The 26700-nt window shown below is 43.7% G+C and overlaps 1 protein-coding gene across 1 annotated transcript; it reads left to right on the forward strand.

Annotated features, from left to right (window-relative positions):
- The first annotated feature begins 693 nt into the window (after nucleotides 1–693).
- CYP11A1 (cytochrome P450 family 11 subfamily A member 1) lies at nucleotides 694–26585 on the forward strand. Its single transcript, XM_083183583.1, has 9 exons — nucleotides 694–956; nucleotides 9172–9327; nucleotides 13242–13441; nucleotides 15261–15464; nucleotides 20754–20908; nucleotides 22065–22231; nucleotides 22315–22393; nucleotides 22971–23162; nucleotides 24729–26585. The coding sequence occupies exons 1-9, from the start codon at nucleotides 709–711 to the stop codon at nucleotides 24864–24866; spliced, it is 1539 nt and encodes a 512-aa protein (XP_083039709.1). The 5' UTR covers nucleotides 694–708; the 3' UTR covers nucleotides 24867–26585.
- Nucleotides 26586–26700: the final 115 nt, after the last annotated feature.

The raw sequence follows: 26700 nt of genomic DNA on the forward strand, positions 1-26700 counted from the left end.
CCACCCCACCCCTGTTCCATTTGTATCTAAGTATGCCCCCACCACCCACCGCTCCATAGACACACATATATCTAGGGGAGCTCAGTGCGTACAGTGCCTGCACTCCCTGGCAATGAGCATGTAACCCCCTGGCAACAACATATAGCAGCATGTAACACCATGGCATTCAGAATAGAAACCCCTGGTAACGAGCATGTACTGTAGGTAAAAATAAAATTATAATTAATCAATGGGGGTGCGCCAGGGAGGGGGCGCAAAAGTTAGAGTTCGGTATTGATCTCAATACAAGTAAAAAACAATCTATAGGCATGCTTTAAAGTAATGTTATCAACCATAACTTTTTAATGCATTAGTGACAGTTCACATTAATTGAAGCTGTGTAGACATGGAACATAATATATTTTTCAAATCCATGGGACGTTAAATTCACAATGCTTTATCTAAAATAAGGATAAGCTCTAGGCTTTTTCCTGTTTAACAAAAACCTAGTCAGCATGCTATAATTATGGTTATTGAAAATGCATATTTAAACATAAATCTTTCATTCACAATCTCTCCTAGAAAATGCTCTCCCCCTCCTCTGTATGAAGCTATAACCCTGAAATCTCCCCCAGCTCAGGGACATATCCCTCTCTCTCCTCCTTGTGTCCTTCGTGTTTGCTGCAGCTCTATAAGAGAGACCCCTGCACCCACCAACCCGCAGACAACATGTTACTTATCCGGAGGCTGCGCGTTCTCCCTTCTACCTCTGGGCTGCTGAAGTATCATGCACTGGTCAGTGAAGGCTCTGCAGGGGTCAGCAGCAAAACAGGAGCAACTCCCTTGCCCTACGACCAACTGCCTGGCGAGTGGAAGAAAGGATGGCAGGGTTTGTACAAGTTCTGGAGAAAGGATGGATTCCACAATATTCACCATCTTATGGTGGAAAATTATCAGCGCTTTGGACCTATATACAGGTATTGGAGCCCTTACACGTGTAGAGATCGGCCTGTGATTTGTCAGCTCATACCAGAGGAATGAATTCATATAATATTACAATTGGAGTACAGCTGGTAATCAGAAAGCAAGAGACAGAAGAGTGTTTTTTTATAAAGAGAGGACCAATGGATGGATGAGCTACTGTAGTGATTTTCTTATACTGCAAGAGATGGCTGTGTATTTTGTAGACTGAATCAATTACTGATATTTGTCTTATATAGAAGAAGAAAAAAGGTATAACTATAACTTATATCAACGGATGGAAAATATATCTGTAGAGTTTCTGTAGACATTTGAGCAGTGTTTTAAACCATTATGTGTCTTACAGAGAAAAAGATATAGGCCTATATGTAAAGGCCCATACACACGGGACGTATTTGAGCTGAAAGCAGCTCAGTTTGTCCTTTGAGCTGTTTACAGCACAAAAGCCGCCCAGTGTGTATGGCCCCGGCAACGAGCGATGAGCGCTAATGCACACTTCTGCATCATTGCTTGCCACCGCCACTCATCTACTGGCAGTGGTGTAACTAGATACATCTGGGCCCCATAGCAAAGGTTTGTAAGGGCCCCTATTAATCAACTAATGCTGAAAAATGTATATAGCTCATGATACTTTGACAGGCAAAGTGGGCCCTACTCAGCTCTGGGCCCCAGAGCAGCTGCACCCCCTGCACCTATGGTATTTACGCCGCTCATCTACTGGTATTACCAGCAGATTGAACGGCTTTCCATAGCGCCCCGCAAATCGCTGATCGATTTTCAGCCCAGCGATTTCAGCGATCATCGCTGTCCATATGCGCTGGACAAAATCGCCCAGTGTGTATGCACCTTTACATTTAGGCCCAGATGTATCAAGCTTCAAAAAGTGATAAAGTGGAGAGTGATAAACAGCCAGTCAATAAGCTCCTACCTGTCATTTTTAAAGCACCTTGAGTCAAATTGGAGAAAGAGTGTTATATACTGTAAATACAATTATTATTATTATTATTTTTATTTAAACCCAGCCTGCAGCATGGCAGTTAGGAGCTGATTGGCTGGTTGTTTATCACTGTCCATTTTATCACCTCTCAGTGAGTTGAAGGAACCAGTACAATCATGGTAATTAAGCTATAGATCTGAAATGGCAATGATTTCCACACTGACTTTTAAATGATTGCCATTTGACCAGGCTACTGTATATTGGCCCTTACTCAGATCTGATCGCAGTACAAATTTGTTCTCAAAATGGGCAAAACCATGTGCACTGCAGGTGGGGCAGATGTAACATGTATATAGAGAGTTAGATTTGGGTGAGTTATTTTGTTTCTGTGCAGGGTAAATACTGGCTGCATTATTTCTACACTGCAAATTAGATTTCAGTTTCAACACACCCCACCCAAATCTAACTCTCTCTGCACATGTTACATCTGCCCCACCTGCAGTGCACATGGTTTTGCCCATTTTGAGAACAAATTTGGGGCCTGATTCTGGTTAACTGGGTAAGCTGCAAAGATTGCAGTTTTCCGAGTCCCAGAGTGCCCGCCCTGTCGAAAAACTGACCCCCGCCGCCGTATCACCTTGCAACCATGCGAGGGGATGTGTTATGAAAACATATCCCCTTGCATGTGCCCGCAACAGGAGAAATCATTCGATGGTCGGTGACCATTAAATGATTTCTCCTGGGCTTGCAAATATAAGTGAGTCATTTCAGCCACCTACCCCCCCACACACTCATCCCACCAGCGTTTGCATAGGAATGCCCAGAATCATTATAGGGATGCCCATGAAAAGCTGGGCGTTACCATGTCCCATCGCCGCCACCACCCCCATCCACCTCGCTCCCCACTTCAAATGGCCCGTCAACCGTGTTCATCGCCGAGGCCATTCGCCGTCGGGTTTGCACATGCACACAAATGCCCATGTGCAAACCACGACCATCGGAGCAGGCATCGCATTGCAGGGAGCAGAAACAAAGGGCCTGATTCAGACCTGTTTGATAGGCAAAGTATGTTTGCAGCCTAGCTAGTGGCAGGGAGGTGTCCATAAGGGTGGGCACAGCATTAGGGGCTGCCTGTGCACCCCTAACACTTAATGTGCGCACGCCTATGGATGTGGGGGACTACTGGAAGTGTACCACAACTTTCAAGAGCAGTCAAGTATAATCTTATGTAGACACATGAGAAGTGTGAGAGATTGCTGTGTATATTACTGTACGAACATATGAGATATAGCAGTGTATTGTGTATAGGGCCTTATTCAGAGTTCAGTGCTAGGCTGTGGGGCGGTGCTAGGCTGCTCCACTCACGTGTCCCTCCCTACAATGGGCCCCGCAAAATGTTTGCGGGCACATCACTAAACTGCAAGTGCTGTAATAGAAGTGCGGTAATAGCCGAATAGCGATTCCTGCAGTTCTGCAATGGGCTCTAAATCAGAGCTGAGCAGTGTGAGAGATAGATGTGTATTGTGGTATCTGATTGACCCAGTGGATGGTAGGGCATTAAATACCGCCTGTCGGCACTGGTTGGCTAAAATAAAAGTTTGACCTTTTCACTGTCGCCCTAGCCCATGTCGACATAATGCATTTGTCGACCTAATGTCCTTGTCGACCTAACCCCATGTCGACCTTCAGACATGTCAACCTTCATGCATGTCAACCTTCAGCAGTTGACCCAATGCACCTCGACCTTTCCCTTGCCAACCTTGTGACCGTATCCAGTACACAACTCTCTCTCATTCTGCTCAGATTTCTATATAGAATAAACGGCTATCTATCTCTCTGCTCATCTCTCTATATACAATACACGGCTATCTATCTCTCTGCTCATCTCTCTATACACAATGCACGGCTATCTATCTCTCTGCTCATCTCTCTATATACAATACACGGCTATCTATCTCTCTGCTCATCTCTCTATATACAATACACGGCTATCTATCTCTCTGCTCATCTCTCTATACACAATACACGGCTATCTATCTCTCTGCTCATCTCTCTATATACAATACACGGCTATCTATCTCTCTGCTCATCTCTCTATATACAATACACGGCTATCTATCTCTCTGCTCATCTCTCTATACACAATACACGGCTATCTATCTCTCTGCTCATCTCTCTATATACAATACACGGCTATCTATCTCTCTGCTCATCTCTCTATATACAATACACGGCTATCTATCTCTCTGCTCATCTCTCTATACACAATACACGGCTATCTATCTCTCTGCTCATCTCTCTATATACAATACACGGCTTTCTGTCTCTCTGCTCATCTCTCTATATACAATACACAGCTATCTATCTCTCTGCTCATCTCTCTATATACAATACACAGCTATCTATCTCTCTGCTCTTCTCTCTATATACAATACACAGCTATCTATCTCTCTGCTCATCTCTCTCTAGAATGCAATGTACAGCTATAGCTCACTCTGCTCATCTCTCTATATACAATACGCGGCTCTCTGATGCTCTCTTCCTGACTCTGTCACTCTCTATCTGATGCTATCTCTCCCTGACTCTGTCACTCTCTCTCTCTCTCTCTCTGATGCTCTCTCTGCCTGACTCTGTCACTCTCTTTCTCTCTCTGATGCTCTCTGCCTGACTCTGTCACTCTCTCTGATGCTCTCTCCCTGACTCTGTCACTCTCTTTCTCTCTCTGATGCTCTCTCCCTGACTGTCACTCTCTCTCTCTCTCTCTCTGATGCTCTCTCCCTGACTCTGTCACTCTCTTTCTCTCTCTGATGCTTTCTCCCTGTCTCTCTCTCTCTCTCTGATGCTATCTGTCCCTGACATCCTTTTTTTTCTATCACTCCGGTCACTTTTTTCCTCCTGCAGTAAGGGTGAAGGAGTTCAAAATTTTGCTATGGGGCCCACACACTTTAGTTATGCCCCTAAATACTGCCCCAAGTATTTATTGTTGTTGCCGTTTAATTTAACCCTCACATGCACCTCTCCCCTCCTGACCTCTCTCCTGATCTTCTCACTCGTATTTGTAACTGTAACTCTCCGCTATCTCTTCTTGGATGTCCCAGCGCTTTCTGAAACTAAACATGTCTAAAGGTGCCCATACACTAGTAAGATTTATCTTCAGATCTGGCTGGTTGGAACAAAAACATGTTTATGGATGAGTGACAGTTTGTCAGTTTTCCAGAATTTCCAAGCAAATGGTCAACTGTCATTTGCTCTCATCCATAACCATGTTTTTGTTCCAACCAGCCAGATCTGAAGACAAATCTGCGTGTGTTAAGACTGAGCTGATCATCTTCCTGCCCTCCCACATAACCTCACCTTCCACAATTTCACTTTCTATTGATGGAACAACGATCTCCCCTATCCTCCAAGTACACAGCCTTGCCGTTACTCTTGATTCCTCTCTCTCCTTTAAACCACACATTCAGCATCTCTTAAGGCCCGCATACACTAGGGCGACTTGTCGTAAGGACAAGTCAGCCCCGATTTCCCCTGAGCTTCCCCGGCAGCTCCCCGGGGGAGCTTGATAAGATTTGGCACTTGATGTGCCATTTTTCACATGTGATAAATCGGATGCGATTTATCACATGTAAACCCTGGGAGTAGCGGGGGGGGGGGAGGGTCTGTGGCAGGGGGCGCCGCAGGGACCGGAGAGTCAGCAGCGGCGAGCGGCGGTAGGCCTGGAGCATAGTAAAAAAAATCCTATTCAAAATCTGGGCGGCCGCTGATTGGCTGAGCTCTCAGCCAATCAGCAGCCGCCCAGATTTTGAATAGGATTTTTTCTATTCTCCCGCTCGCCGCAGGATTTGGTGTAGCGGCGAGCGGTGGGAGTAAATCCTATTTAAAACTTTGGGCTGCTGGTGGGGTGCGGCGCGCTGCTAGAAGGGCAGAGGCAGCGTGCAGGGGACACTGCGGGAGACAGTGACGGAGAGTCGGGCAGGGGAAGGCGGGAGCTGTCAGTGCTGAGGGGAAAAAAAGCCCATACAATGAATGGGCAGCCTGTGATTGGCTGAGCGCTCTCTCAGCCAATTGCTGACTGGCTAAGAGAGCGCTCAGCCAATCACAGGCTGCCCATTCATTGTATGGGCTTTTTTTTTCAGCGCTGACGGCTCCCGGTGGCTCCCCCTGCCCGGCTCTCCGTTACTTCCGCCTCTGTCCCCCGCAGCGTCCGCACTCCGCTGCCTCTTCCCTACTAGCAGCGTCCCTCGCCATCCGCCCCGCAGCGTCCCAGCCACCCTGCTCCCTCCACCTTCCGGGAGCACAGCCTCCTGCTCCAGCGTCCCCTGCCCGGCTGCACATAAGATTTAGCAAATCTTATGTGGAGCCGGTCCGACCTCCCGGGTGTCTGGGCATGCGATTTGGCCCGATTTCACTGCCCGATCCATCTGAATCGGGTGAAATCGGGACCAAATCGCATAGTGTATGGGGGCCTTTAGTCCTGTCATTTCCACCTCAACAATATTTCCAGGATCAGACCCTATCTCACCCAGGATGCTACAAAGGTCCTCATCCACTCACTACACATATCTATATTGGACTACTGTAATCTACTTTCTGGCCTCCCTGTGAAACACCTCACTCTATTCCAATCTATCCTCAATGCTGCTGCCCATCTCATCTTCCTCTCCAAATGTACTTTATCCACCATCCCTCTCTTACAAGCCCTGCACTGGCTCCCCTTTCTCTTCAGAATACAATTCAAGCTCCTTACACTCAAGCCATCACCCATTCTTTGCCCACCTACATATCTGACTGATCTTGTCTCTCTTCACACTCCCACCGCCCTCTCCACTCCACAAATGCATGTTGCCTCTCCTGCAAACTGGTTACTTCCTCACCTTCCCGCCTCCAGGACTTTGGCCATTGTCCCCCGTATCTCTGGAATTCTCTACCTCTCCCTATCAGATTAGCCACCTCCCTACAAAACTTCAAATGGGCTTTCAAGACCCACTTCTTCATTAAATCTAACCATTTCTCATCCTATCCCTATGCTCGCTTCTATCCCAGCTGTGTCACCCCAGTTTGTCTGCCCCTTACCTTCAGAATGTAAGCTCTAACGTGCAGGGCCCTCTCTCCCTATTTGTTTTTCTTAGAATATATCTCTGCAACTGTTATAATTGCATCAGTGTCCAACTGCCTTTTTTATTTACCATGAACTTGTTCTAATTTTCCTTGTACTGTAAATCACAATCTTTCTTGTATTGTTCTTTGCCCATCTATGTATTGCCAGGCGCTGTGGAACCCTTGTGGTGCCATATAAATAAACAATAATAATAATAAATGGAGGGGGCGCTGTGGCAACACACACACCTCTGCTGTGTATTGTATATAGGGAGAGGATCAGAATGAGAGATCTGATATAGGGGCATACTGTACTTGTTAAAGCAAATATTGCTGTCTTCTGAAAATGCATTTTATAGTATCAGGGCTATTTAAAGGTTTACCTGTGGTTATTCAATTCTTGTAACTTGTACAACAATCTTGTTCAATTCTTGAAACTTGTACAAAGACTTTGGAAATGCCCAGTTTATGAAGATCCAAAATGTAGCTTTTTGGAGCTTACACCTGATTGCTGTATCTGGAAGAGTAGGCTAAATCCTGTGATCCTTTTAGTGAAGTGGGTATTATATGGTGGATAATGCAGCAGTTAAACAAGGAAGAAATGGGCAAATATCACGTCATTATGACCCCAACCCCTCTCGATCAAACAGCAATCTGCTGCATTCCCCATGAGAGGCGGGCCTAGTGATGCATTACACTGGGCCCTGAAAAACCTCCTATCAGCTGCATCTCTTTGCTTCTCCCAGAAGAGAGAGTGATAGAGTTGGTCAGTATGTGCTGTACCCTATAGGTTATATTCCTTCAAACTACCTCCATTCTTTGGACACTGTGACCCCCAGGAGGGGCAGTGGGACAGTGCCTGAAACGCAATCACAGGTACAGTTAGCGAGTATAACTATGAAGATAAAAAAAAGCGAGAGGTACTAAGTGGCCTATACTGTATATTCTGTATAAAGCTAATTCTGCCCTTAAAACATGCAAAATGTCTGTTTATCTCACACTTTCTGAGCAACAGCACTCATTGTAGCTATCCCAATCATTTTGTATGTGCACAGTGTAATGGGTAGACTTAGGGCCAGAAGTACTAAGCCTTAAAAAGTGATAAAATGGAGAGTGATAAAAAAACCAGCCAATCAGCCCCTAACTGCCATGTCACAAGCTGTGTTTGAAAACAGGTAGGAGCTGATTATCACTTTTCAAGGCTTAGTAAATCTCACCCTCAATGAGCAAAGCTTTTTGTAGCTTGTCTGTGTTATATAACCCCATTTACAATCTCACCTATGGGGAAGCCTAGCTAGAGAGGGATCACTTGCTGGAAGACTAGATCCCTCCTTTCGTGCCCATACACTAGGGCAGTGATGGCTAACCTTGACACTCCAGCTGTTGTTGAACTACACATCCCTGCATCAGTTTTAGCATGGCCAAATAGTAAAACTGTAGCAGGGCATGCTGGGATGTGCAGTTCAACAACAGCTTACGTGTCAAGGTTAGCCATCACTGCCCTAGGGCGATATTGCATACAATAATTTGTTTTTGACCGCATTGGTGCGATAAATTGCATGATTGTATGCACATTGAATGTGCCCCCAGATGCGATGCACGTCCACGGTGATCGAATCTCGCATCTCAAGATATTATGTGCTGCACATAATATTTATTGCATTGCATGTGCGACCGCATATGGTTTTTAAACACATGCGATTTATTGCAATGCGATGTGCCATCTGTCAGTTTATATACCCCCAGATAGCCCAGCTCTCATTACATCACCCAATTTCAGGTCACATAGGGCATGCAAGTTATCGTGTGATTGTATGCATCTCGAATAAGGGAAAAAAGCACTTCAGATGCGATTTATCACATGGGAGCTTCAAGGGAAGTTGAATCACACTCAATCGCCCTAGTGTATGGGCACCATTTGATGCACTACGTAACTATTTCCCTTCATAAATGTATGGCCTTGATACATGTCCTCCCCAAAAAAAACAATGTCATTTTTAGGGCATTAGCACAAATTTTGGTAAATCCGCACCTAAAATGATCTGTACAATAGGAGATGTGTAATAGTGTTATCTGTGCTTCTTATGCAGAAAAGAGAGGAATGAAATACTGCCTGTGTATGGTCTCATGGACATGGTTGTGAAGGTTATAAGACAATGTTTGTGTTCTTTACACAGAGAGACTCTGGGAACATACGACAGCGTTTACATCCAGCATCCAGAGGACGCTGCCAGCTTATTCCAGGTAGAAGGTATACACCCTGAGCGGCTCAGGGTCCAGCCATGGTTTGAATATCGTGATTACCGCAATAAGAAATATGGAGTGCTGCTCAAGTTAGTGTTTAATACATATGGAATTGGGATTAACTCTGTTTATCAGATTTGTTTTTAATTGTGTATTGCAGGGTTGCCGACTTTTGTAATCTCCTCTCTGGGAGAAGCCCGGAGAGGAGACTCTCAGCAGTAGTTCGGGGGCGGGGCTTAAGCGTGCCATCATTAAGCCCCTCCCCATGATGGAAACTGCCACGATTTGCCCATTTCCTCAGAGGGGGCGGGGCAAAATGACGCAATTATGCCACTTTAGCCCCGCCCCCCTCTGTGGAGATTGGCAGATCTGGTTATTTAAACGGCGAGGTGAGGGGGAGGAAGCCGTGTTCAGGGGGGCCGGGAGGGTGACTCAATTTTCGGGACCCTCCCGGCCATTCCGGGAGGGTAGGCAACCCTGGTGTATTGTTATGTGTGATTCTGACCAGCTGCTTACTTTGGGATAGTACATATTACCAGGGCTTGCTATTCTTTATGGGTATGGGTCATAGGGTCGACCGGTCAATATGCCTTGGGTTGACACATGAAATAGATCATCATGGCTAAGGCCTACAGTGTTGAAAGGTCAACACAAGCATCAGGTTGACAATGGCAAGGTCGACAGTGAAAAGGTCGGCATGAGGTTTTCACTTTCTTTTGTCCTGTCAACTTAGTTGACATGGACACTGTCATAGTGTACCACGTACCCTCGCATGGCTCGATGCGCTTGCCATGCTTCGGGCACACTCATTTATTCTCCCTCCATGCCCTAGTGGATGGTAGGGCAAGAAATACCGCCTGTCACCACATGTCGGCTGACAGGCGGTAACCTCTGCGGCCGCTTGCGCAAAGAACAAACATCAGCCCCATGGGAATGAATGCGGCACTGTGAATGGACCTGACTAAGGTCCAAAGTGTATTTGCTGCTCACACACACACACACACCACACCACACACTTGAGTCAGTTATTTCTGTGCTGAACTAAAATGTAGCCAATTAATTCAGCCTAGGCTATCACTAGTCTCTGTTGAACTGGATTGCCATGAATAATAGTCTGACTCTATAAAAGCCCATTAATTTAGCTGAAAGTCATGCGGAAACAGATGGGTTGTTTGTTTAAGAAAAAAAGAAAAGCCTAATGCTGGAGATATCCTAAATGTTTCCTGCATTAGGTAAGCTAACACTGCAGACTGCAGACCCTGTTATTCTCAAAGGGGACTGTGGTCTGGCCCAATCTACTTCATTTTCTGGCTCCATTAGCTTACTGTACAACATCTTCCCATGGAGTTTGCTGCTGTACTACCAGAGAGGACAGATGACTGCACATGCACAGCAGTGCAGTGCAAGCAGCAGCTTATTCACCACTGCAATAAGCAAGCAGTGAAAGAGTTGTCAAAGGGGCATATGATGGAATAGCATCCTATAGGACACACTGTCCTGGTGTGACTTCAATGCAGAATTGCCCTGTTACATCTACAGTATATCTTTGTGAATATAGGCGATGAAATATGCTAATTAAACTGAGGAAAAATGTGTATGATAGTAAAAAGGTCCCTTAATGGCTACTATCTCTGACAATGTGACAGGTATGTTGGGTGAAGTTATGAACATACATGCACTTAAAAATAATGTTTATTTTTATAGTTGCCTACCCTCCTGCATTCTGCAGGAGACTCCCTGAAATAGCATCAATCTCCCTCTCTCCCTTATTAGTCTACCAATCTCCCTCATTTAACCTAGCCCACATTACACTGTTACATATTTGGGGACAAAAGGAATGAGAGATAGATACAGTTACATTGAATCATCAGCACCATTTCCCAGCACTTTAGCAAGTATAGTATCTCTTACTAACTGCTTTGGGGCTCATCTACATTTGGATAGAAGTCATTTTAAAAGATTCCTCTCAGATGTAGCAGTACACACCCACGCTTCTAGGTGCCACAATCACCATTTCTCCTTATATGGAACTAGACACGCTCTTTGGGTGGAGCATGACATGCGCCCTCAATGGGACGCATTGCAAAATTCTATTTCCAACTATAATCTCCCTGAAACTAGTTGTCAACAGTAAGCAAGTATGGTTTATTTGTACACATTTAGCATTCCATCATATCATGCTACAGATCATCAGAGAATGTTAGCTCCTCCAGGTTGCATTTAGCCCTGCACCACGATTGTAAAACTTACTAAGATTGGAGTTCTATTTCAGATGAGATGTTGCTATAGGCAACCAATCAGATACTATTTATTATCTTCTAGAAGGTGCTAAATAAATAAAAAGTAGATTCTGATTGGTTGCCTATAGCAACATCCCATGTGAAATAGAGCTGACATCTTAGTAAATTTCCCCCATTGCATTTACCCCTAAAACTCCGTCAGCCAAGTCTCAGTTGGGAATATTGGGAATTTTTTTTTTTTTCATGATTCTTTGTTCAACTTTGTATCTGCAAGGTCCCGAAACTGGGGAATGTGTTGTTATGTCTCATCCCTGCTAGTATGACTGACTATGTGCTCTGTGCACGCTATGTTCCCATTTCATTGTGCTATTTATTTGCCAGTATGTGTTTTATATCTTGTATCCATCCTATTGCTCCAATAAAGGAAAAAAAGATGTGGTTGCTACTTTGAGTGTGATTAGTGTATGCAGTCCAGATTATACATGATAGTATATAGTGTAAACATTACATTCTTGTCCAACTATGGGGGTTATTCTGGTTCACTCCTTCTGGCAAATTCCTTCTCAAATGAAAAAAACCATGTGCACTGCAGGTGGGGCAGATGTAACATGTGCAGAGATAATTAGATTTGGGTGGGGTTTTACTTCAAAGTGAGATCTATATTGCAGTGTAAAAATAAAGCAGTCAGTATTTTCACTGCACAGAAACAAAATAACTCACCCAAATCTAATTCTCTCTGCACAAGTTACATCTGCCCCACCTGCAGTGCACATGGTTTTGTCCATTTAAGAAGGAATTTGCCAGAAGGAGTGAACCAGAATAACCCCTATGTGGGGAAACTAAAGGCCTGCTTTATTCAGTAGGTGCCGCAGAATAGCAAAAATCACTACAGTAGTTGACGATTTTTCACTGTTCTGCACATAAACTACTACACGTCGTTGTCCGGACCGTTTTCAGGGTTGGCCGCTGAGACTGTGTGATGTCACATGCAACCAATGCGACCCTAAACATGGCTACCCGGCGCCTGCATTCGCAGCTAAGCTGTGTAGGCAGTGGCCTATCCTAGTTATATGAGAGCTTATCCTATTTTGCAAAGGTGTCACATACTGTATTAGCGATTTTGCAATCACATTGCGGTGAGTGACCCGGCAATGCTGGGCGGCCCCCATGCATGCTAACAAAGCAATTGTACAATTGAACTTGGAACAGGCCCTAAGTCTGCTGTGAACTTGTCAGAACTCTGGATGCTTATTTAACACTCCTAATATTATATTATAATATTATGATGCAATTTTCTACCGTGCTTATTTTTTGTTTGACCTGGTGCAATCGTTAAGACGGCATTCCCCTATCTCACCACTAAGTGTCACTGCTACCTAACGTTGCGTTATTTCTGGGGGGATTTGCTGTTGCTTTTTCATCATAATGTACACTGTAAGGCATTTAAAAATGTCTGAAAAAGCATAGACTACCAACAAGAACATGCATTAGTATGAGGCGTATAATGAAGCTGAAGTATGTATGTGTATGTTTATTTTATCTATGGCTTCAGGCACTGCATAGACCAGTAGTTTTCTGCAATAAAGGTAAAGGTTTTAATAAATGTATTTAGTGTAAGATATTATTATCATGTATTATTCTCTATATAATATAGCACCAAGCAGAGCTTTTACCCTATAAGGGAATACAAACTAATATGGTTATTGATAATATAATGGCATTTCTTATATGCAGAGATAACACTTTGTACCATGGTCTTTCAGGAGTGGAGAGGAGTGGCGTTGCCAACGACTGATGCTAAATCGCGAGGTCCTCTCTGTGGCGGGGATGAATCGCTTCCTGCCACTGCTGGACAGTGTTGGACAGGATTTTGTCCGTAGAGTTTACACTCAGGTGGAAAGGAGTGACCGGGGAAAGTGGACTGCTGACTTGACCAATGAGCTATTTCGATTTGCACTAGAGTGTAAGTATATTCATGTTAGCACTTGTTACTAATCCAAAATGGAGATTCAACCAATGAGCTTCTGGCATTTTTCAAATACATGCCAGTTAGGAGCTGATTGGTTGGAGCATCATTTAAAACTAGTACCAGGTGATAAAAATAATATGATTTGTTATTAAATATGTTCCTACAGTAACTATCCACATAAACCATACCAATCACAGTCTTACCCAGTTAATGGTTGTATGAATACAGAGGCAGTCATTGGCTGTTTAGATGCTGAAATACAAGTCTCAACATTAAGCTATGGATACCATTCCATGGACATACCTCCTAACATTTCCATCTTTGAAATTGGGACGCTCACGCATCGGAGCCAAAAGGGGGCGTGATCTCTCAGGGATGCCGCGGCCGCTGTCACGCCCCCGTTTTCCAACACTACGGAGGAATGGCTAGCGCTGTGTAAGCTGCTGGACAAGCCCCTAGCTCCTCTGCTTCTATGAATAGATGCTGTGTGCATGTGCACAGCGTCTATTCCCCGCTGTCAGAGGCAGGCAGGGGGGAACTCCCAAACCCCCACCCCCCACTGCAGGATATTGCTGGGACCGTCCCAAAAAAAGGGACGGCCCAGCGAAGAGCGGGACAGTTTGGAGGTATGCATGGATAAGTGTTTAGCTTTGGGACTGATTCTGATGATACAAATGACAAGTTTTTGCACCCAGCTTCTATATCCATTTAAGCTTATACCCATCCTATTCGGGTTTGTCTGGGTGTTTCTGGATGTCCCATTGCTTTTAAGAACATATTAATGGAGATGTATAAAGTGTTGTAGATTTAAAAAGTACCAGCCACTCAGCTCCCAACTGTAATATTACAGGCAATTTAAAAAAGGACAGTTAGAAAGTGATTGGTAGTTTATCTCTCTCCAAGGAGATCCATATTTAAAACTTTAACACTGTTCCACTTCCTTCCAAGTCACCATTTTCTTATTCATTACAGTCAATAATCTCTGTCTCTTAAGTCCGCTGCCTCCCTCTCCTCTTTCCATATTGAGTCCTTCTCTCCCATTACTGATGATTTCAGGTCTGCTTCATCTCCAGGATCCAGTCCTGTGCTAGAATTAGGAATATCATTTAAATGTGCTTTGATTTTTAAATTTAAGGTGAGTGGCTAACTATATGTGAGGGTCTGGGAAATAAAGGGGATACGGTCACCACTAGGTGATCTAGGAAGAACAAGGTGGTAGGACAGAGAGATAGGATCTAAGCAGATGAAGAGAGCTGATCACAATTGAGGAACAATTACCCCGACAACATATGCTTTTTAACCATTTGAGGCCCAAGTCAATTTGCCAAAATAGGTGTAAAAATTGGCAAACAAACATTTTTTATCTATTATAATGACCTGTAATGTTTACCTTATATAGAAAATATAATATTTTTTTTTTTTATCACAACATGTCTTATTTGAATTTATATAAGAAATGTGAGCGACACTGGCATTTTTAGCAGATATATTTTGAACATCTCTCACAGAGATGTTGGCACTCAAAGGGTTAAGAGCTGAGAGAAAGTCTTATTGGCTTGAGATCCAGAGGAGTGGTGCAGCTCCAGAGAAAACTTGCAGGAAAGGAAGGGATTTACTGTGTGTACTTGAACTGCTATGAAATGTTACATACTCATCTTTTTTTAAATCAGTTGTATTTAGCTAACAATGTTAATACAAACCATCTTTAGATGAGTGGGTGTGCACGCACAATACTTCATCTCGTAATTAATCTGTTTGGCATCTATATTATTTCTGCTTCTATTCATTTGTTCAAATAATATTCTTCTTACAGCTGTTTGCTATGTGCTATATGGACAGCGGCTTGGTCTCCTGCAGGATTATATAAACCCTGAATCACAGAAGTTTATAGACTCGGTAACAGTAATGTTTCACACCACCGGCCCAATGCTTTATATTCCTCCACGGCTGTTGAGACTAATAAACTCATCTGTTTGGACGGATCATGTGAAGGCATGGGATTCCATTTTCAACCATGGTGAGTGTGCATAGCTACACGACTAAGTGCATACCAGCTCATGACTTCAAGGGATGTTCTATTCAAGTAGTGCTTGATATTAGGACTGTTATCCTAAGTGTCATCTATATACAGCATGTATAGTGTCCGTGAGTCGCCATCTGCTGGCAGAGAGAGAAACAAAGGGTGACATTTAATAGGATGAGAGTTTTCAAAATCGCCCATTATCACACTCTTTGAAATTGCATTTTTTTTGCTGTGAATTCGCATATTTAATGAGCTGAGTATTCCGGGCAAAAAATTGTGATTAAGTGCAATAATGGGCGAGTTTTAGTCATGAAAATGTGCGATTTTTAGTCATGAAAATGTGCAACTTTGTGGAAATGTGCGAATTTGTGTTTAAAAAAAAGAAAAAAAATGGCGCGGGGTCCCCCCTCCTCAGCATAACCAGCCCTGGGCTCATTGAGCCAGACCTGGTTCCAAAAATACGGTGGGACAAAAAGTGTAGGGGTCCCCCGTATTTCTGAAACCAGCCCCGGACTCTTGGACCGGTCCTGGTTCCAAAAATACGGTGGGAAAATATCTGGGGGTCCCCCATATTTTGAAACCAGCACCGGGCTTCAACAGCCCGTGGTGTCATGCCACAGCCGGGGGATACTTTTTACATAAGGTCCCCCGGCCGTACCATGAGCACCGTGACTGGTCAGCCTTGGACGGGGTCCCTGGGGAGTGGTGACCCCCCCCCAATAAATGGGTCCCTTCCTCCTAGGCTTCACCCGTCCAGGGCTAAAGCCCGGGCCGTTACCGGCGTCCCTGGGCTTTGGATGCCGGCCTGATAGGATTAAAACACTCATTCCTAACATTGCTTTATACAGATGAACTACAAGTGCCAGCAGGCCTCCCCCGAGTGCTGGGACTTGGCAAACCACAAGTCCCAGCATGCGGGGCATTAATGGGCCCACTGGGACTTGTAGTCTACCTGTAAAAAGAATGTTAAAATAAAACATACACACATAGAAAAGTACAACTTTATTACCTCCCCCCCCCACACACACACACACACAAACACACACCTCACTTTTACACCAATATACTGTACCCAGGGTCCAGCGCTGACTCCCTCCTCCAGAGCCAGATCACCCCGCACTGACAGCGGCAGTGGCATAGCTACATATGTGGCAGACCCAGCGGTGGCTTGGGGGAGCAGCACCAATGGGGTCTGTAGTGAGCGCCGCTGGCTGAACTGACAGGCGACCCAGGCAGCAGTGAGAACTGAGCAGTCCCAGCACTACAGAGGCTGCTAGCGTGCTTGGTTGATGCGTCTCCATGGAGACCCAGCGGCGGCTTGGGGGAGCAGCACCAATGGAGTCTGTAGTGGGCGCCGCTGGCTGAACTGACAGGGGACCCTGGCAGCAGTGAGCACTGAGCTGTCCCAGCGCTACAGAGGCTGCTAGTGTGGTTGGTCATGCGTCTCCCTGGAGATGGATAGGTCAGCCCTGATTGGCTGAGCTATGCATCTGCATGGAGATGTATCGAGCCAAAGATGCTAGCAGCCTCTGTAGCGCTGGGAAAGTGCTATAGAATCTGTGATCAGCACTAGAGGAAGCCGGCTCATCCTGCTGTCAGTGCAGGGTGAGCTGGCTCTGGAGGAGGGAGTCAGCGCTGGACCCTGGGTCGGCAAGTATATTGGTGTAAAAGTTGACAAAAAATTTTGAGTAAAAAGCACACAAATCACATTTTCGCATGTCATTAAATGTCACCATACAGCAGACTAGCTTTCAAAGCTTTTGCTTCGAACAGGAATACTAGTCATATTATATACTGTATCTCTATAATTGCTATATTTCTTTTAATTACATTCTGTACACCTACAGTATATCATCTGTGTGACATTGGGCTGTTGGGAAACAGGGCAAGTTCATGCTAATGGCCACTGTAACCACTGTAACCAGGGCCGGATTAAGCCTTTGGGGGGCCAGGGGTCACTTTAAACAGGGAGGCCCCCTCCCACTTGTCATTACTGGCCGCAAACTGCACGGGAGAATATTACACTGTCAAAACACAGAGTAAAGGCAGTATAAACTTGGTCAATGGGTAACTGCAGGGGTGGGGATTAATATAAACATAAATATATATATAAAAAATACCACATGAAAAGCCTGTGTTTGTCCCTCTGTACCTTACTCTGTAGGAGCCCTAACAGACTCAGCGCTGCCTCTAATTAAAAACCCTCTCATGACGAGGCCGCTGCTGCTGTCCTCCATGGGCCTGAGAAGCATATGATGAGCTCAGCCAAGCAGAGCTCAGCACAAGCCTCTCAGCCTCTGACCTCTTGTGCAATGTCTCATGGATCAACTCCCAGTAATGCATTTCACACTTGTGCAGTCAGTGTGCCTTGGCTTCCGATGCTCAGCGCCATTAATCATTGTCACATTGGCGGATAGGTGAAGCTGCAGCACTACCCCACTCCCATGCACAAAACCATTAGCTAAAGAAACATTTTTTTAAATAAATGCCAACCACAGGGGGGCCCTAGATAGAATGGGGCCCAGGGGAACTGACCACCTGTGCCCCCCCCCCCCTTAATATGGCCCTGACTGTAACTGCCGGTAGGGGTCATTAGGTTGACCTATATTAGGTTGACATGCATTGGGTCGACCACTGAAGGTCGACATGGCTTAGATTAACACATGAAAGGGTTGGAAGGACGACACAAGCATTATGTCAACAATGGTAAGGCTGTCAGTCAAAAGGTCGACATGAGTTTATCACTTCTTTGGCCCTGAATGTCAGCATAGTCGACATGGACCCTGTGAAAGTGTACTCGCTGAGCTCGTCATGCTTTGGGAGCGGTGCCTCGTTGCAATTGCCACACTATTCTATTCTCCCTCCATTCCCTAGTGGATGGTAAGGCATGAAATACCACCCCCGTCGGCACATGTCAGCTTAAAAAAAACATGAAAAAACTCATGTGGACCTTTTGACTGTCATCCTTAGCCATGTCAACCAATTTCATGTGTCAGCTTAAGCCATGTTGACCTTCAGTGGTCGACCCAATGCATGTCAACCCAATATGGGTCAACCTAATGACCGTATACCGTAACTGCTATAGTAATACCACTGAGAGGTGCATCTCTATCTTGTATCAATCTGGTGCAGTTCAGTAGACAGATCTTGTATGTTTGGCTACCAGTCTCATAAGAAATACAGGGGCAGATGTATTAAGCCTGGAGAAGAGATACAATCGAAGTTTATGATGCTGCTGCCAATCTGCCCCTAACTGTCATTTTTCATGCCCATTCTGTTACTTCACAGTTAGGAGCTGATTGGCTGGTGCTTTTCACCTTTGATTTTATCTCTTCTCCCGGCTTAATACATCTGCCCGACTCTGAAGAGGCTGCAGATTGGTAGATTTGGGAACCGACAAATTCAGGGGGGGGGGGGGGATTAAAGAATGCTTAATTAAATGGTATTCCAATGGTTGTTATATCCTGAAGCACAAGCATATTTTTCAAAGCAGTGATTTCTTCTAATGAAAAAAGCTTATTCTACCCTCATTAAATATTAAATGAGTCATGATTGCAAACAGACACTGGGCCTGTGTTTTATTGATTTATGTTTGGTTTCCCTGGGCTTGAATGCAACAATAAAGAAAGTTTCAATGAACTAATTCAATACTCCCAAACCAAGGCCATTAGTGAAAAACTTCTGTAAGGGGAGATCTTTAACGTTTGCCCAATCTACACTTTTTTGCAGCTGGTAAAGATAAATAATTCTTGTCTAGTGTTTTTCTTAAGTGGCAATTCAAAGAACTCTAGTAGACAGTACAGTACAGTATGTGATCTATTTATTAAATAGGCCTGAAAAGCCACATCTTCTGTTACTGCGTATCACAGCAATCAGAAATAACAAGCATTGCTGGGCAACATATGGGAAATATGGCCTTGGGCTACCAGGTGCAGATTCGGTAAATATTCTAAAATAAAAGAAATAATGATAGAAACAAATATTTTCATATAATTGTAACAAAAAAAAAATATATTGTATTTATAGTACTGCATCTCTAATGCACATCCTGATAATTATTATAACATAGGAGTACAGTGAGGGCACCACTGCGGTTCTTAAATATGTGATAACAAGGGGGCGCCTGATTCAGACCCGATTGCTGGGTTGCAAATTCGTAGCCCGGGCAATTATCAAATGACCGCGCATGCACACGGTAAGCTATGCACATGCGAAACCATCAGTGCGAAGACATCCAGCTGTTAGCAAGGTGATTGACACCCTGCAGCTGTTTGGTGACGGTAATGCAGCATTTTCTGGGAGTGTCCCAGGAAACGCTGGCATTGCCCCTCGGCAAAGTAAACAGAGGGAAAACCATTTGACAATGAGTGATTGTGATTGCATTCGCATTTAGGGATCTTTCCATTGGATAAAAAATAATATAATATAGGTTTATAAAAATGTTTGTAGCAGCAGTCATTGCAGTGGGTACATCCAAACTAACAGTTTGGGTGCTGTTGTTGGCAGCTGGAAGGTTATTATGGTTTCAAAGAGGAAAAGCACACAAGGAAAGAGAACACTGCTCAAGAGATCTTACAATCTAACTCAGCCCTAGATACTGAGGATACTCGGGTCACGGGTTTGACTCCCACCTTGGCTCTAACAGCGTGGAGTTTGTATATTCTCCCTGCGCGTGCGTGGGTTTCCACCGGATATTCTAATTTCCTCCCACAATCCAAACATACAGATGGAGCCCTTCCCTTCTTTGCCAGGCATTTGCCAGTATGTCCCCACTGGCGAGCACCGGCAGAGAGGGACTTCGTCAGACTGGGACGTGCGTGGGTCTCACGAGCATACGTGTCCCAGTCTCTCTGCGGCTGGGCGGCAGGACCCTGCCATTTCTGCTCCAGTGAGACGGGCAGGGTTAGGGGGGGTTTGGGGCAGCGGTGGGGGCCGACGATGGCAGCGGGAGAGGTGACGGCTGGCAGTTGGCAGGGGCTGACGGGGCTAGCGATAGAATCGCAAGGAAGAGGGGCGCTACATCTTTATACTGGTAGGCTAATTGGCTTCCAACAAAAATAAACCCTAGAATGAATTTATGTTCATGTGGTAGGGAATATAGATTGTAAGCCCCACTGGGGCAGGGACTGATATAAATGTTCAAATATATGTGTGCCCTATATAAATAACTTAATAAAAAAGAATAAATATGATAATAATGTCTTCTATAACATCACCAGTATTTGAAATTTACTATAAATAGTGAAAAAAACTATTATATAAATATCTATATCTCTTCCCCAGCTGATCGCTGTATCCAAGGTATATATAGTTCCTTAAAGCATCGGTCAAATAATACATACTCCGGAGTCCTTTCTAGTCTTCTCCTTCAGGATCAGATGCCCCTAGAGGACATTAAAGCCAGCATTACGGAGCTGATGGCTGGAGGTGTGGACACAGTAAGTGAAGCGATGCATGAGTTTGTGCAAAACCTGACTTTCCTTTAAATGATATTGCAACTGTAATTCCTACACAGAAAAATGTACCAATTTGCAAACTTGGATCCTATAAAACTTGCCTCTTATTTTTTTTTCTAAACAGTATGGGTTTCATGTATATACAAGGAATAACTCTATGGACCAGATGTATTAGGTTGTGAAAATCAGAAAGTGAGAGATTTTGGGAAAGATTTCCCATATTTTTTTTTAAAGCGGCATCAAGTACATGGCAAAATACGCTTGATTTTTCAGTGTAAATGATTGCCGCTTTAAATCTCTCAATTTTTGACACCCTATTACATTTGGCCCTATATACTGTATAGTTTACTGAAATTTTCATTCACGGAATATGTATTACCAGAAAAAGCATAACCAGTATATACTATATCATATCAGCATCTTGTTTCTACATTGTACCTTTTTTTCACAAAAATAAAACATGTATGTACTATCATCAGGCAACATATCTGGACACTTTATGGTGTACAGGGCGCTAAACCATAAGGAACCAATCCAGCCAATCACCCCAACCACTCACACATACATTTAAATGCTGTTGAAAAACCATAACTGACATAAATATATCTGAAAATGATAATTAATAAATTATATAAAATTAGCAACTCAGAGAACCTACATACAGTAAATTGGTACTTACATTGGGTGTATAATAAAGCTAACCTTCGGAAAAAAATTCAAAAAACCTTGTAATAAATACCCCAGTAGGGAAAACAAGTATGTATGCCAGTCAGAGAGGGGAGATTACAAATTATAATGGTAAAAAAAAAAAAGAGTAACATTTGTTTTCATGGCCTTGCAGTATGAACTAGAAATATATTTTGTTTCTTGACCTATTCCTTTACAATGGCATTGACCAAGCATAATGAGTCAGTTACTATGGAAACAGCCCTGACAACACAGAAAATCTGCTTCATTTGTTGTACCATTAGTGCTCCGGCTGCTTGTTATTAGGCCAAGCTGCATACTGTGTCTAAAGCATGTAGGTGAAAGGAAATGTGAAATAGTGGAAATTCATACCGCAAAGCTTGTGTAGTGCATGCATAGACATGAACTGACTATATTCCACTACAACACCGTTCCTTTATTGCTGTCCTAGACATCTATGACTCTGCAGTGGGCCATGTATGAGCTAGCACGTGCCCCAGTGGTGCAGGAAAGGCTCAGGTCTGAAGTTCTGGCTGCCAGAGCATCTTCTGGAAGTGACCTCACAGCTCTATTGAAGATGATCCCATTGGTCAAAGCATCTATAAAGGAAACCCTCAGGTATAACAGTTACCATAACATTTACAGTATAAGTGTGCACTGTGCAAACCATGGTTTATATGACTGACCCTTCTCTGTGGCAGGCTGCACCCAGTGGCTATCACATTGCAGCGATACACCCAGAGGGACACCATCCTCCGTAACTACATGATACCAAAGGGGGTAAGTACTAACACAGCACATGGGCCTACGCACCCTGGGGTGCCTCAGGACACTTGAAAGGGTACCTTGGGTTGGTGGTCCAGTATCAAAAAATTTATGCTCAAAGTGATAGACGAAACCATATCTGGTGGCTGACCATAATAAAATATGTCTGCAACTAGAACCACAACTGTGTCCACCACATAACAGAACCCAAGGGTGATAGTTAAGCACAGCTGTTTTTTTTTTTCCAATAAACTTTTGGACCAGGGGCGCCTTGAAAAAAATACTGGTACTCCAGGGTGCAAAGTTTGGGAACCACTGCCCTAAGGAAAATATTAAGAAACCTATTGAAAAAATGAAAATGCCTTTGGTATTAATTATTTTTATGAATACAGATACAGATAATTTAAATTATCAAAGTTTTTAATATGTTGCAAAGGATGACATAGTATGAATCCAAAGTGTAGTTTGTGTAATTTTGTATCATTTAGTATCAATTTGTATCCATAACAACCAGCTGTGTACTGTATGTAGGATGAGAACAAAACACTTTCCATAAACTACTTCTATACATCATCTCTCCCCTCCCTTTCAGACATTGGTGCAGGTTGGACTGTACGCAATGGGTCGCAATCCAGACGTGTTTCCTTCTCCTGAGCGGTTCTTCCCTGAGCGCTGGTTAGGGGGCGGAGCAACACATTTTAGGAGCCTAGGCTTTGGTTTTGGTCCTCGGCAATGCATTGGAAGAAGGATAGCAGAAATGGAGATGCACCTCTTTCTTGTACACGTATGTAAAACATTTATGTGTGGAATGCTTATTAAGATCAATACCTTGTGTCAATAATATAAAAACATATATGGATGAACCTGTAATATTTTCAATGAAAAAAATCCTGTAGAGGAAGGCAGCTGTTGTTCCTTATATCAGTGATGTTGCTTTTGTCTGTGGCTGTTTTCCAAGCTCTGAGAAATCTTCTCCCATATGTGCTCATGCCAACATGTACCACTCTCCTTACATTATATTATCCATCCGTGTTCCATTGGCATCTAATATGTCACCAAAGCTAATGAATGCATTGTATGTACAGAATGTTGACTTTATTAGCTATTTTTCTTAAGTATTAAGATCAAATTTAAAAAGTCCTCTCAGAATCAATAGGTGTTGCTAATTAAATAGTTTTCCTATAAACTTACATACTAAGCTAAAGGGTAAACTGTGCATGATAAATTGTTTAGGGGTAGAGGGGAATAATGTTGAAGTGGGCTGGTATGCTTTGATTAAAAAGGTTCAAGTAAAGGTGGGGAAACTGGTTGATATTCTGACTGGGTGAGGGACTGAGCAGTAGATGTATGAAGCAGTGAGAAGTGAGTCAGAGGAGTAGTGGCCCATGGCAACCAATCAGCAATGAGGTAACCTCTATAATTTGAATAATATAAAATGATACAGAGCAGCTGACTTCTCCCTTGGGCCACTTCTCCCCTGGCTTACTTCTCCTCCCTTATCACTGCTTCATACATCTACTCCTGAGTACCACAAGATGGGGCAAGCATGAGACTAAGGGCCTGATTCAGAGATGGATACTAATGCAGATACAAGTGGGGTTTTCTTCGCAACACAGCTGCTAATATGAGCAGGTGAGGATGCTGCCCAGTAATGAGATGAGATGCCCACCAGAGATACTGCAACTTTTAGCACTACAAGCTCCAGAATGGCAGAGTTTTTTCCAGCGTCCCTTGGTCCGTTACGTTTTTTAATTAATCCCGAAAGTTAAGTAGGCGCACAGGCTAGGTAGGATGGGTATAGGGGGTATTTTGGTTGCAGTTTTCCTATGCACCATCCCATGCTGTCATGAGGCCTTAGGAGGGGTGTAGGCACAAAGTACCAGGTCCTGAGGATATATCGGGAGGTCTGGGCCTTCTAGGAAGGTACGGGCATGGGCAAATCCATTTATTATTCAACCTCAGCCAATATGCAGTGCATGGGAATACTAGGGCACTAACTGGTTGCCAAGTAGCTAATAAAGGATCTCAGCATCTGAAGTGTTTTGTGAACTAAGAATGTACAATTGTATATTTGCAGTAAAGATAAAGAACATTGTAAATGTATGTTTCTCATTAGTCAGCTGTGTGTACACTGATACTGGAGAATGTTACTTGTAGAGTGTAGAACTACCAATGCTACCATCAAGAGTAAGGCAGGCAGCATGCAGATTTGTAAATAGCTCATCCGTAAAACTGCAAATGAAGCATTCCTATTATATTGAATCATGGATAGTGGAAATAATTATATAGTAGGATATTATGTTTAATGCTGTTCGCTTTTAATTGTAAATAAAATGTTTTTACTTTTCAGATTTTGGAGAATTTTAAGATAGAGATAAACCGTATGGCTGATGTGGGAACAACCTTCAATCTCATTCTCTTCCCTTCCAAACCCATTCATTTAACTCTACGCCCCCTGTCGCAGAACCGTTCTGAACATGTTTCCTAAAGCCTCAGTGCCTTATAAACTTGCTGTAATATGTAATATAGTGTCCATAAACAGGGATATCATATAGAGAACTGATATTGTTCAGTTACAGAAGCAGAAACATAAGTACTGTAACCACAATGTAATCTGGAGAATGCGGCTCAACTGATCATTGAGTTTTCTATTGTCTAATTAGTAGAAACTGGAGCTGTTGAGTCTAATTTATGAAGTGCCTTAATTTGCACTGGAGCACCTAGATTTCCACAAAAGTGCATTGATTAAGAATTATTGCAGCATTTACGGAGGACCAGAAGTTTGCAGCTACTAATGGAAAGAGATGGGCTAAAACTAGGTTATGGAACTCTTAAAAACAAAACTTTTTGTGGTACACATTATTAAAATAAGAAAAAGTGTTGTGAATACAGTTATTAAGGGCACAGCCTTCATTTATATACTGTTCCTTCACCAAAACAATCAAATGTTACATAATCTCAGATGCAGCTGAGCCGAGGTCTTGTCCAATATATATATATAAGTGCGTTGTGCCAGCACTCAATTCCAATAGAGGGTTAATGGCCCTGTGCCCTCAGTTAGCGGCGCAGCTTCGGCTGCCCGATATGCATATGTAGAAGGGAAACTGCGGCACTCGGGACTTGAAATAGAAGAATAACCACCATGTAAGCTGTTTTTGATAAAAGCCGCACGCGGCTGAAACGTCCCTGAGAGGCTACGCGTGGTTATTCTTCTATTTCAAGTCCCGAGTGCCGCAGTTTCCTGTCTACATTATATATATATATATATATATACCTTTTTAGAATGTGTATTTTTTATCTAAAATATGGCAGCAGCCAGTACAAATTGATGATTATGACTTGTAGTAAACCAGGTGTATATGCCGACTGTTCAGAAGCGCGTGGATCATGAGATGCGAAATACACTACTTTTCTGTGTATTTCCCATTTTAATATTGTACATTTGATTTACTTACAGCTCTACATCAGCTCCATGGGACTTATTCTGGTCTGTGCGGCCGGAGCCGAATATGCGGCCAGGACCGTGCGTCCTAAACCCCGCCTTCCGTACGGATCGCTCACTCCGTCCGAATGCGGTAAGCCGCTGACCGCACGGAGCACGAGTGGATTTCTCATGTATACACCTCCTCCATCTCTGGGAACCTCCCCCATCATTCGATGGTCACAGACCATCGAATGCAGGACCGAGTGGTCAGGCAGCTCCCGCGAGCTCAGACCACTCGGGCATTTCTCTGTGCAAAAGCAGGGATCTGGGCGGGCAGCTGACATCCGGCAATGTCATATGTCCGCCCCCTACACGTGCGTCACGGCTGCATTACCATACGTACGCCCAGCGTTTTCATGGGAACGCCCATGAAACGCGGGGCGTATGCATATGTTAATGAGTCCAAACAGCCCTTCACGTCCCTCTCCTCCCCCTGTTCATAGTGTAAACAATTCATGCGGAATTTGGACGTATGTCCCTTTCGCACATGCGCAGATATGCCTCTGCACATGCGCAAACACAAAACATCGGCGGAACGAACGCACGCGGACATATCCGCACCAACCAGAATAAGGGCCCATATTTGATACCTAGAAGTTCTTCCTATAATAACTAACGGATTTTGTATACTTATAAAATAAACTTGTTTTTTGTAATAACATGTTTTATTTATTCTCAGTACAAATGTGCATACATACCAACAATAAAACAAGATACAGTAGAGCAACAGAAATTGAGAGCAGTTATTTTTTTTACTATTAGTTAAAAATTAAACGCTGTAAGATACAAATTTAAATGAACGTTTGACTTTTTATTGGACGTTTAAACATGATAAACA

Source organism: Crinia signifera, chromosome 4 (assembly GCF_055691185.1).
Source record: "Crinia signifera chromosome 4, ASM5569118v1, whole genome shotgun sequence".
Classification (NCBI taxonomy): Eukaryota; Metazoa; Chordata; class Amphibia; order Anura; family Myobatrachidae; genus Crinia; species Crinia signifera.

Bases quoted from the DNA above. Each gene is read 5' to 3' on its own strand.
- CYP11A1 (XM_083183583.1), top strand. From the start codon at position 709: ATGTTACTTATCCGGAGGCTGCGCGTTCTCCCTTCTACCTCTGGGCTG. The intron at 13,442-15,260 runs GTAAGTATATTC...TTCTTCTTACAG, and splicing joins ATTTCGATTTGCACTAGAGT to CTGTTTGCTATGTGCTATAT. The intron at 22,394-22,970 runs GTAAGTACTAAC...CCTCCCTTTCAG, and splicing joins ACTACATGATACCAAAGGGG to ACATTGGTGCAGGTTGGACT.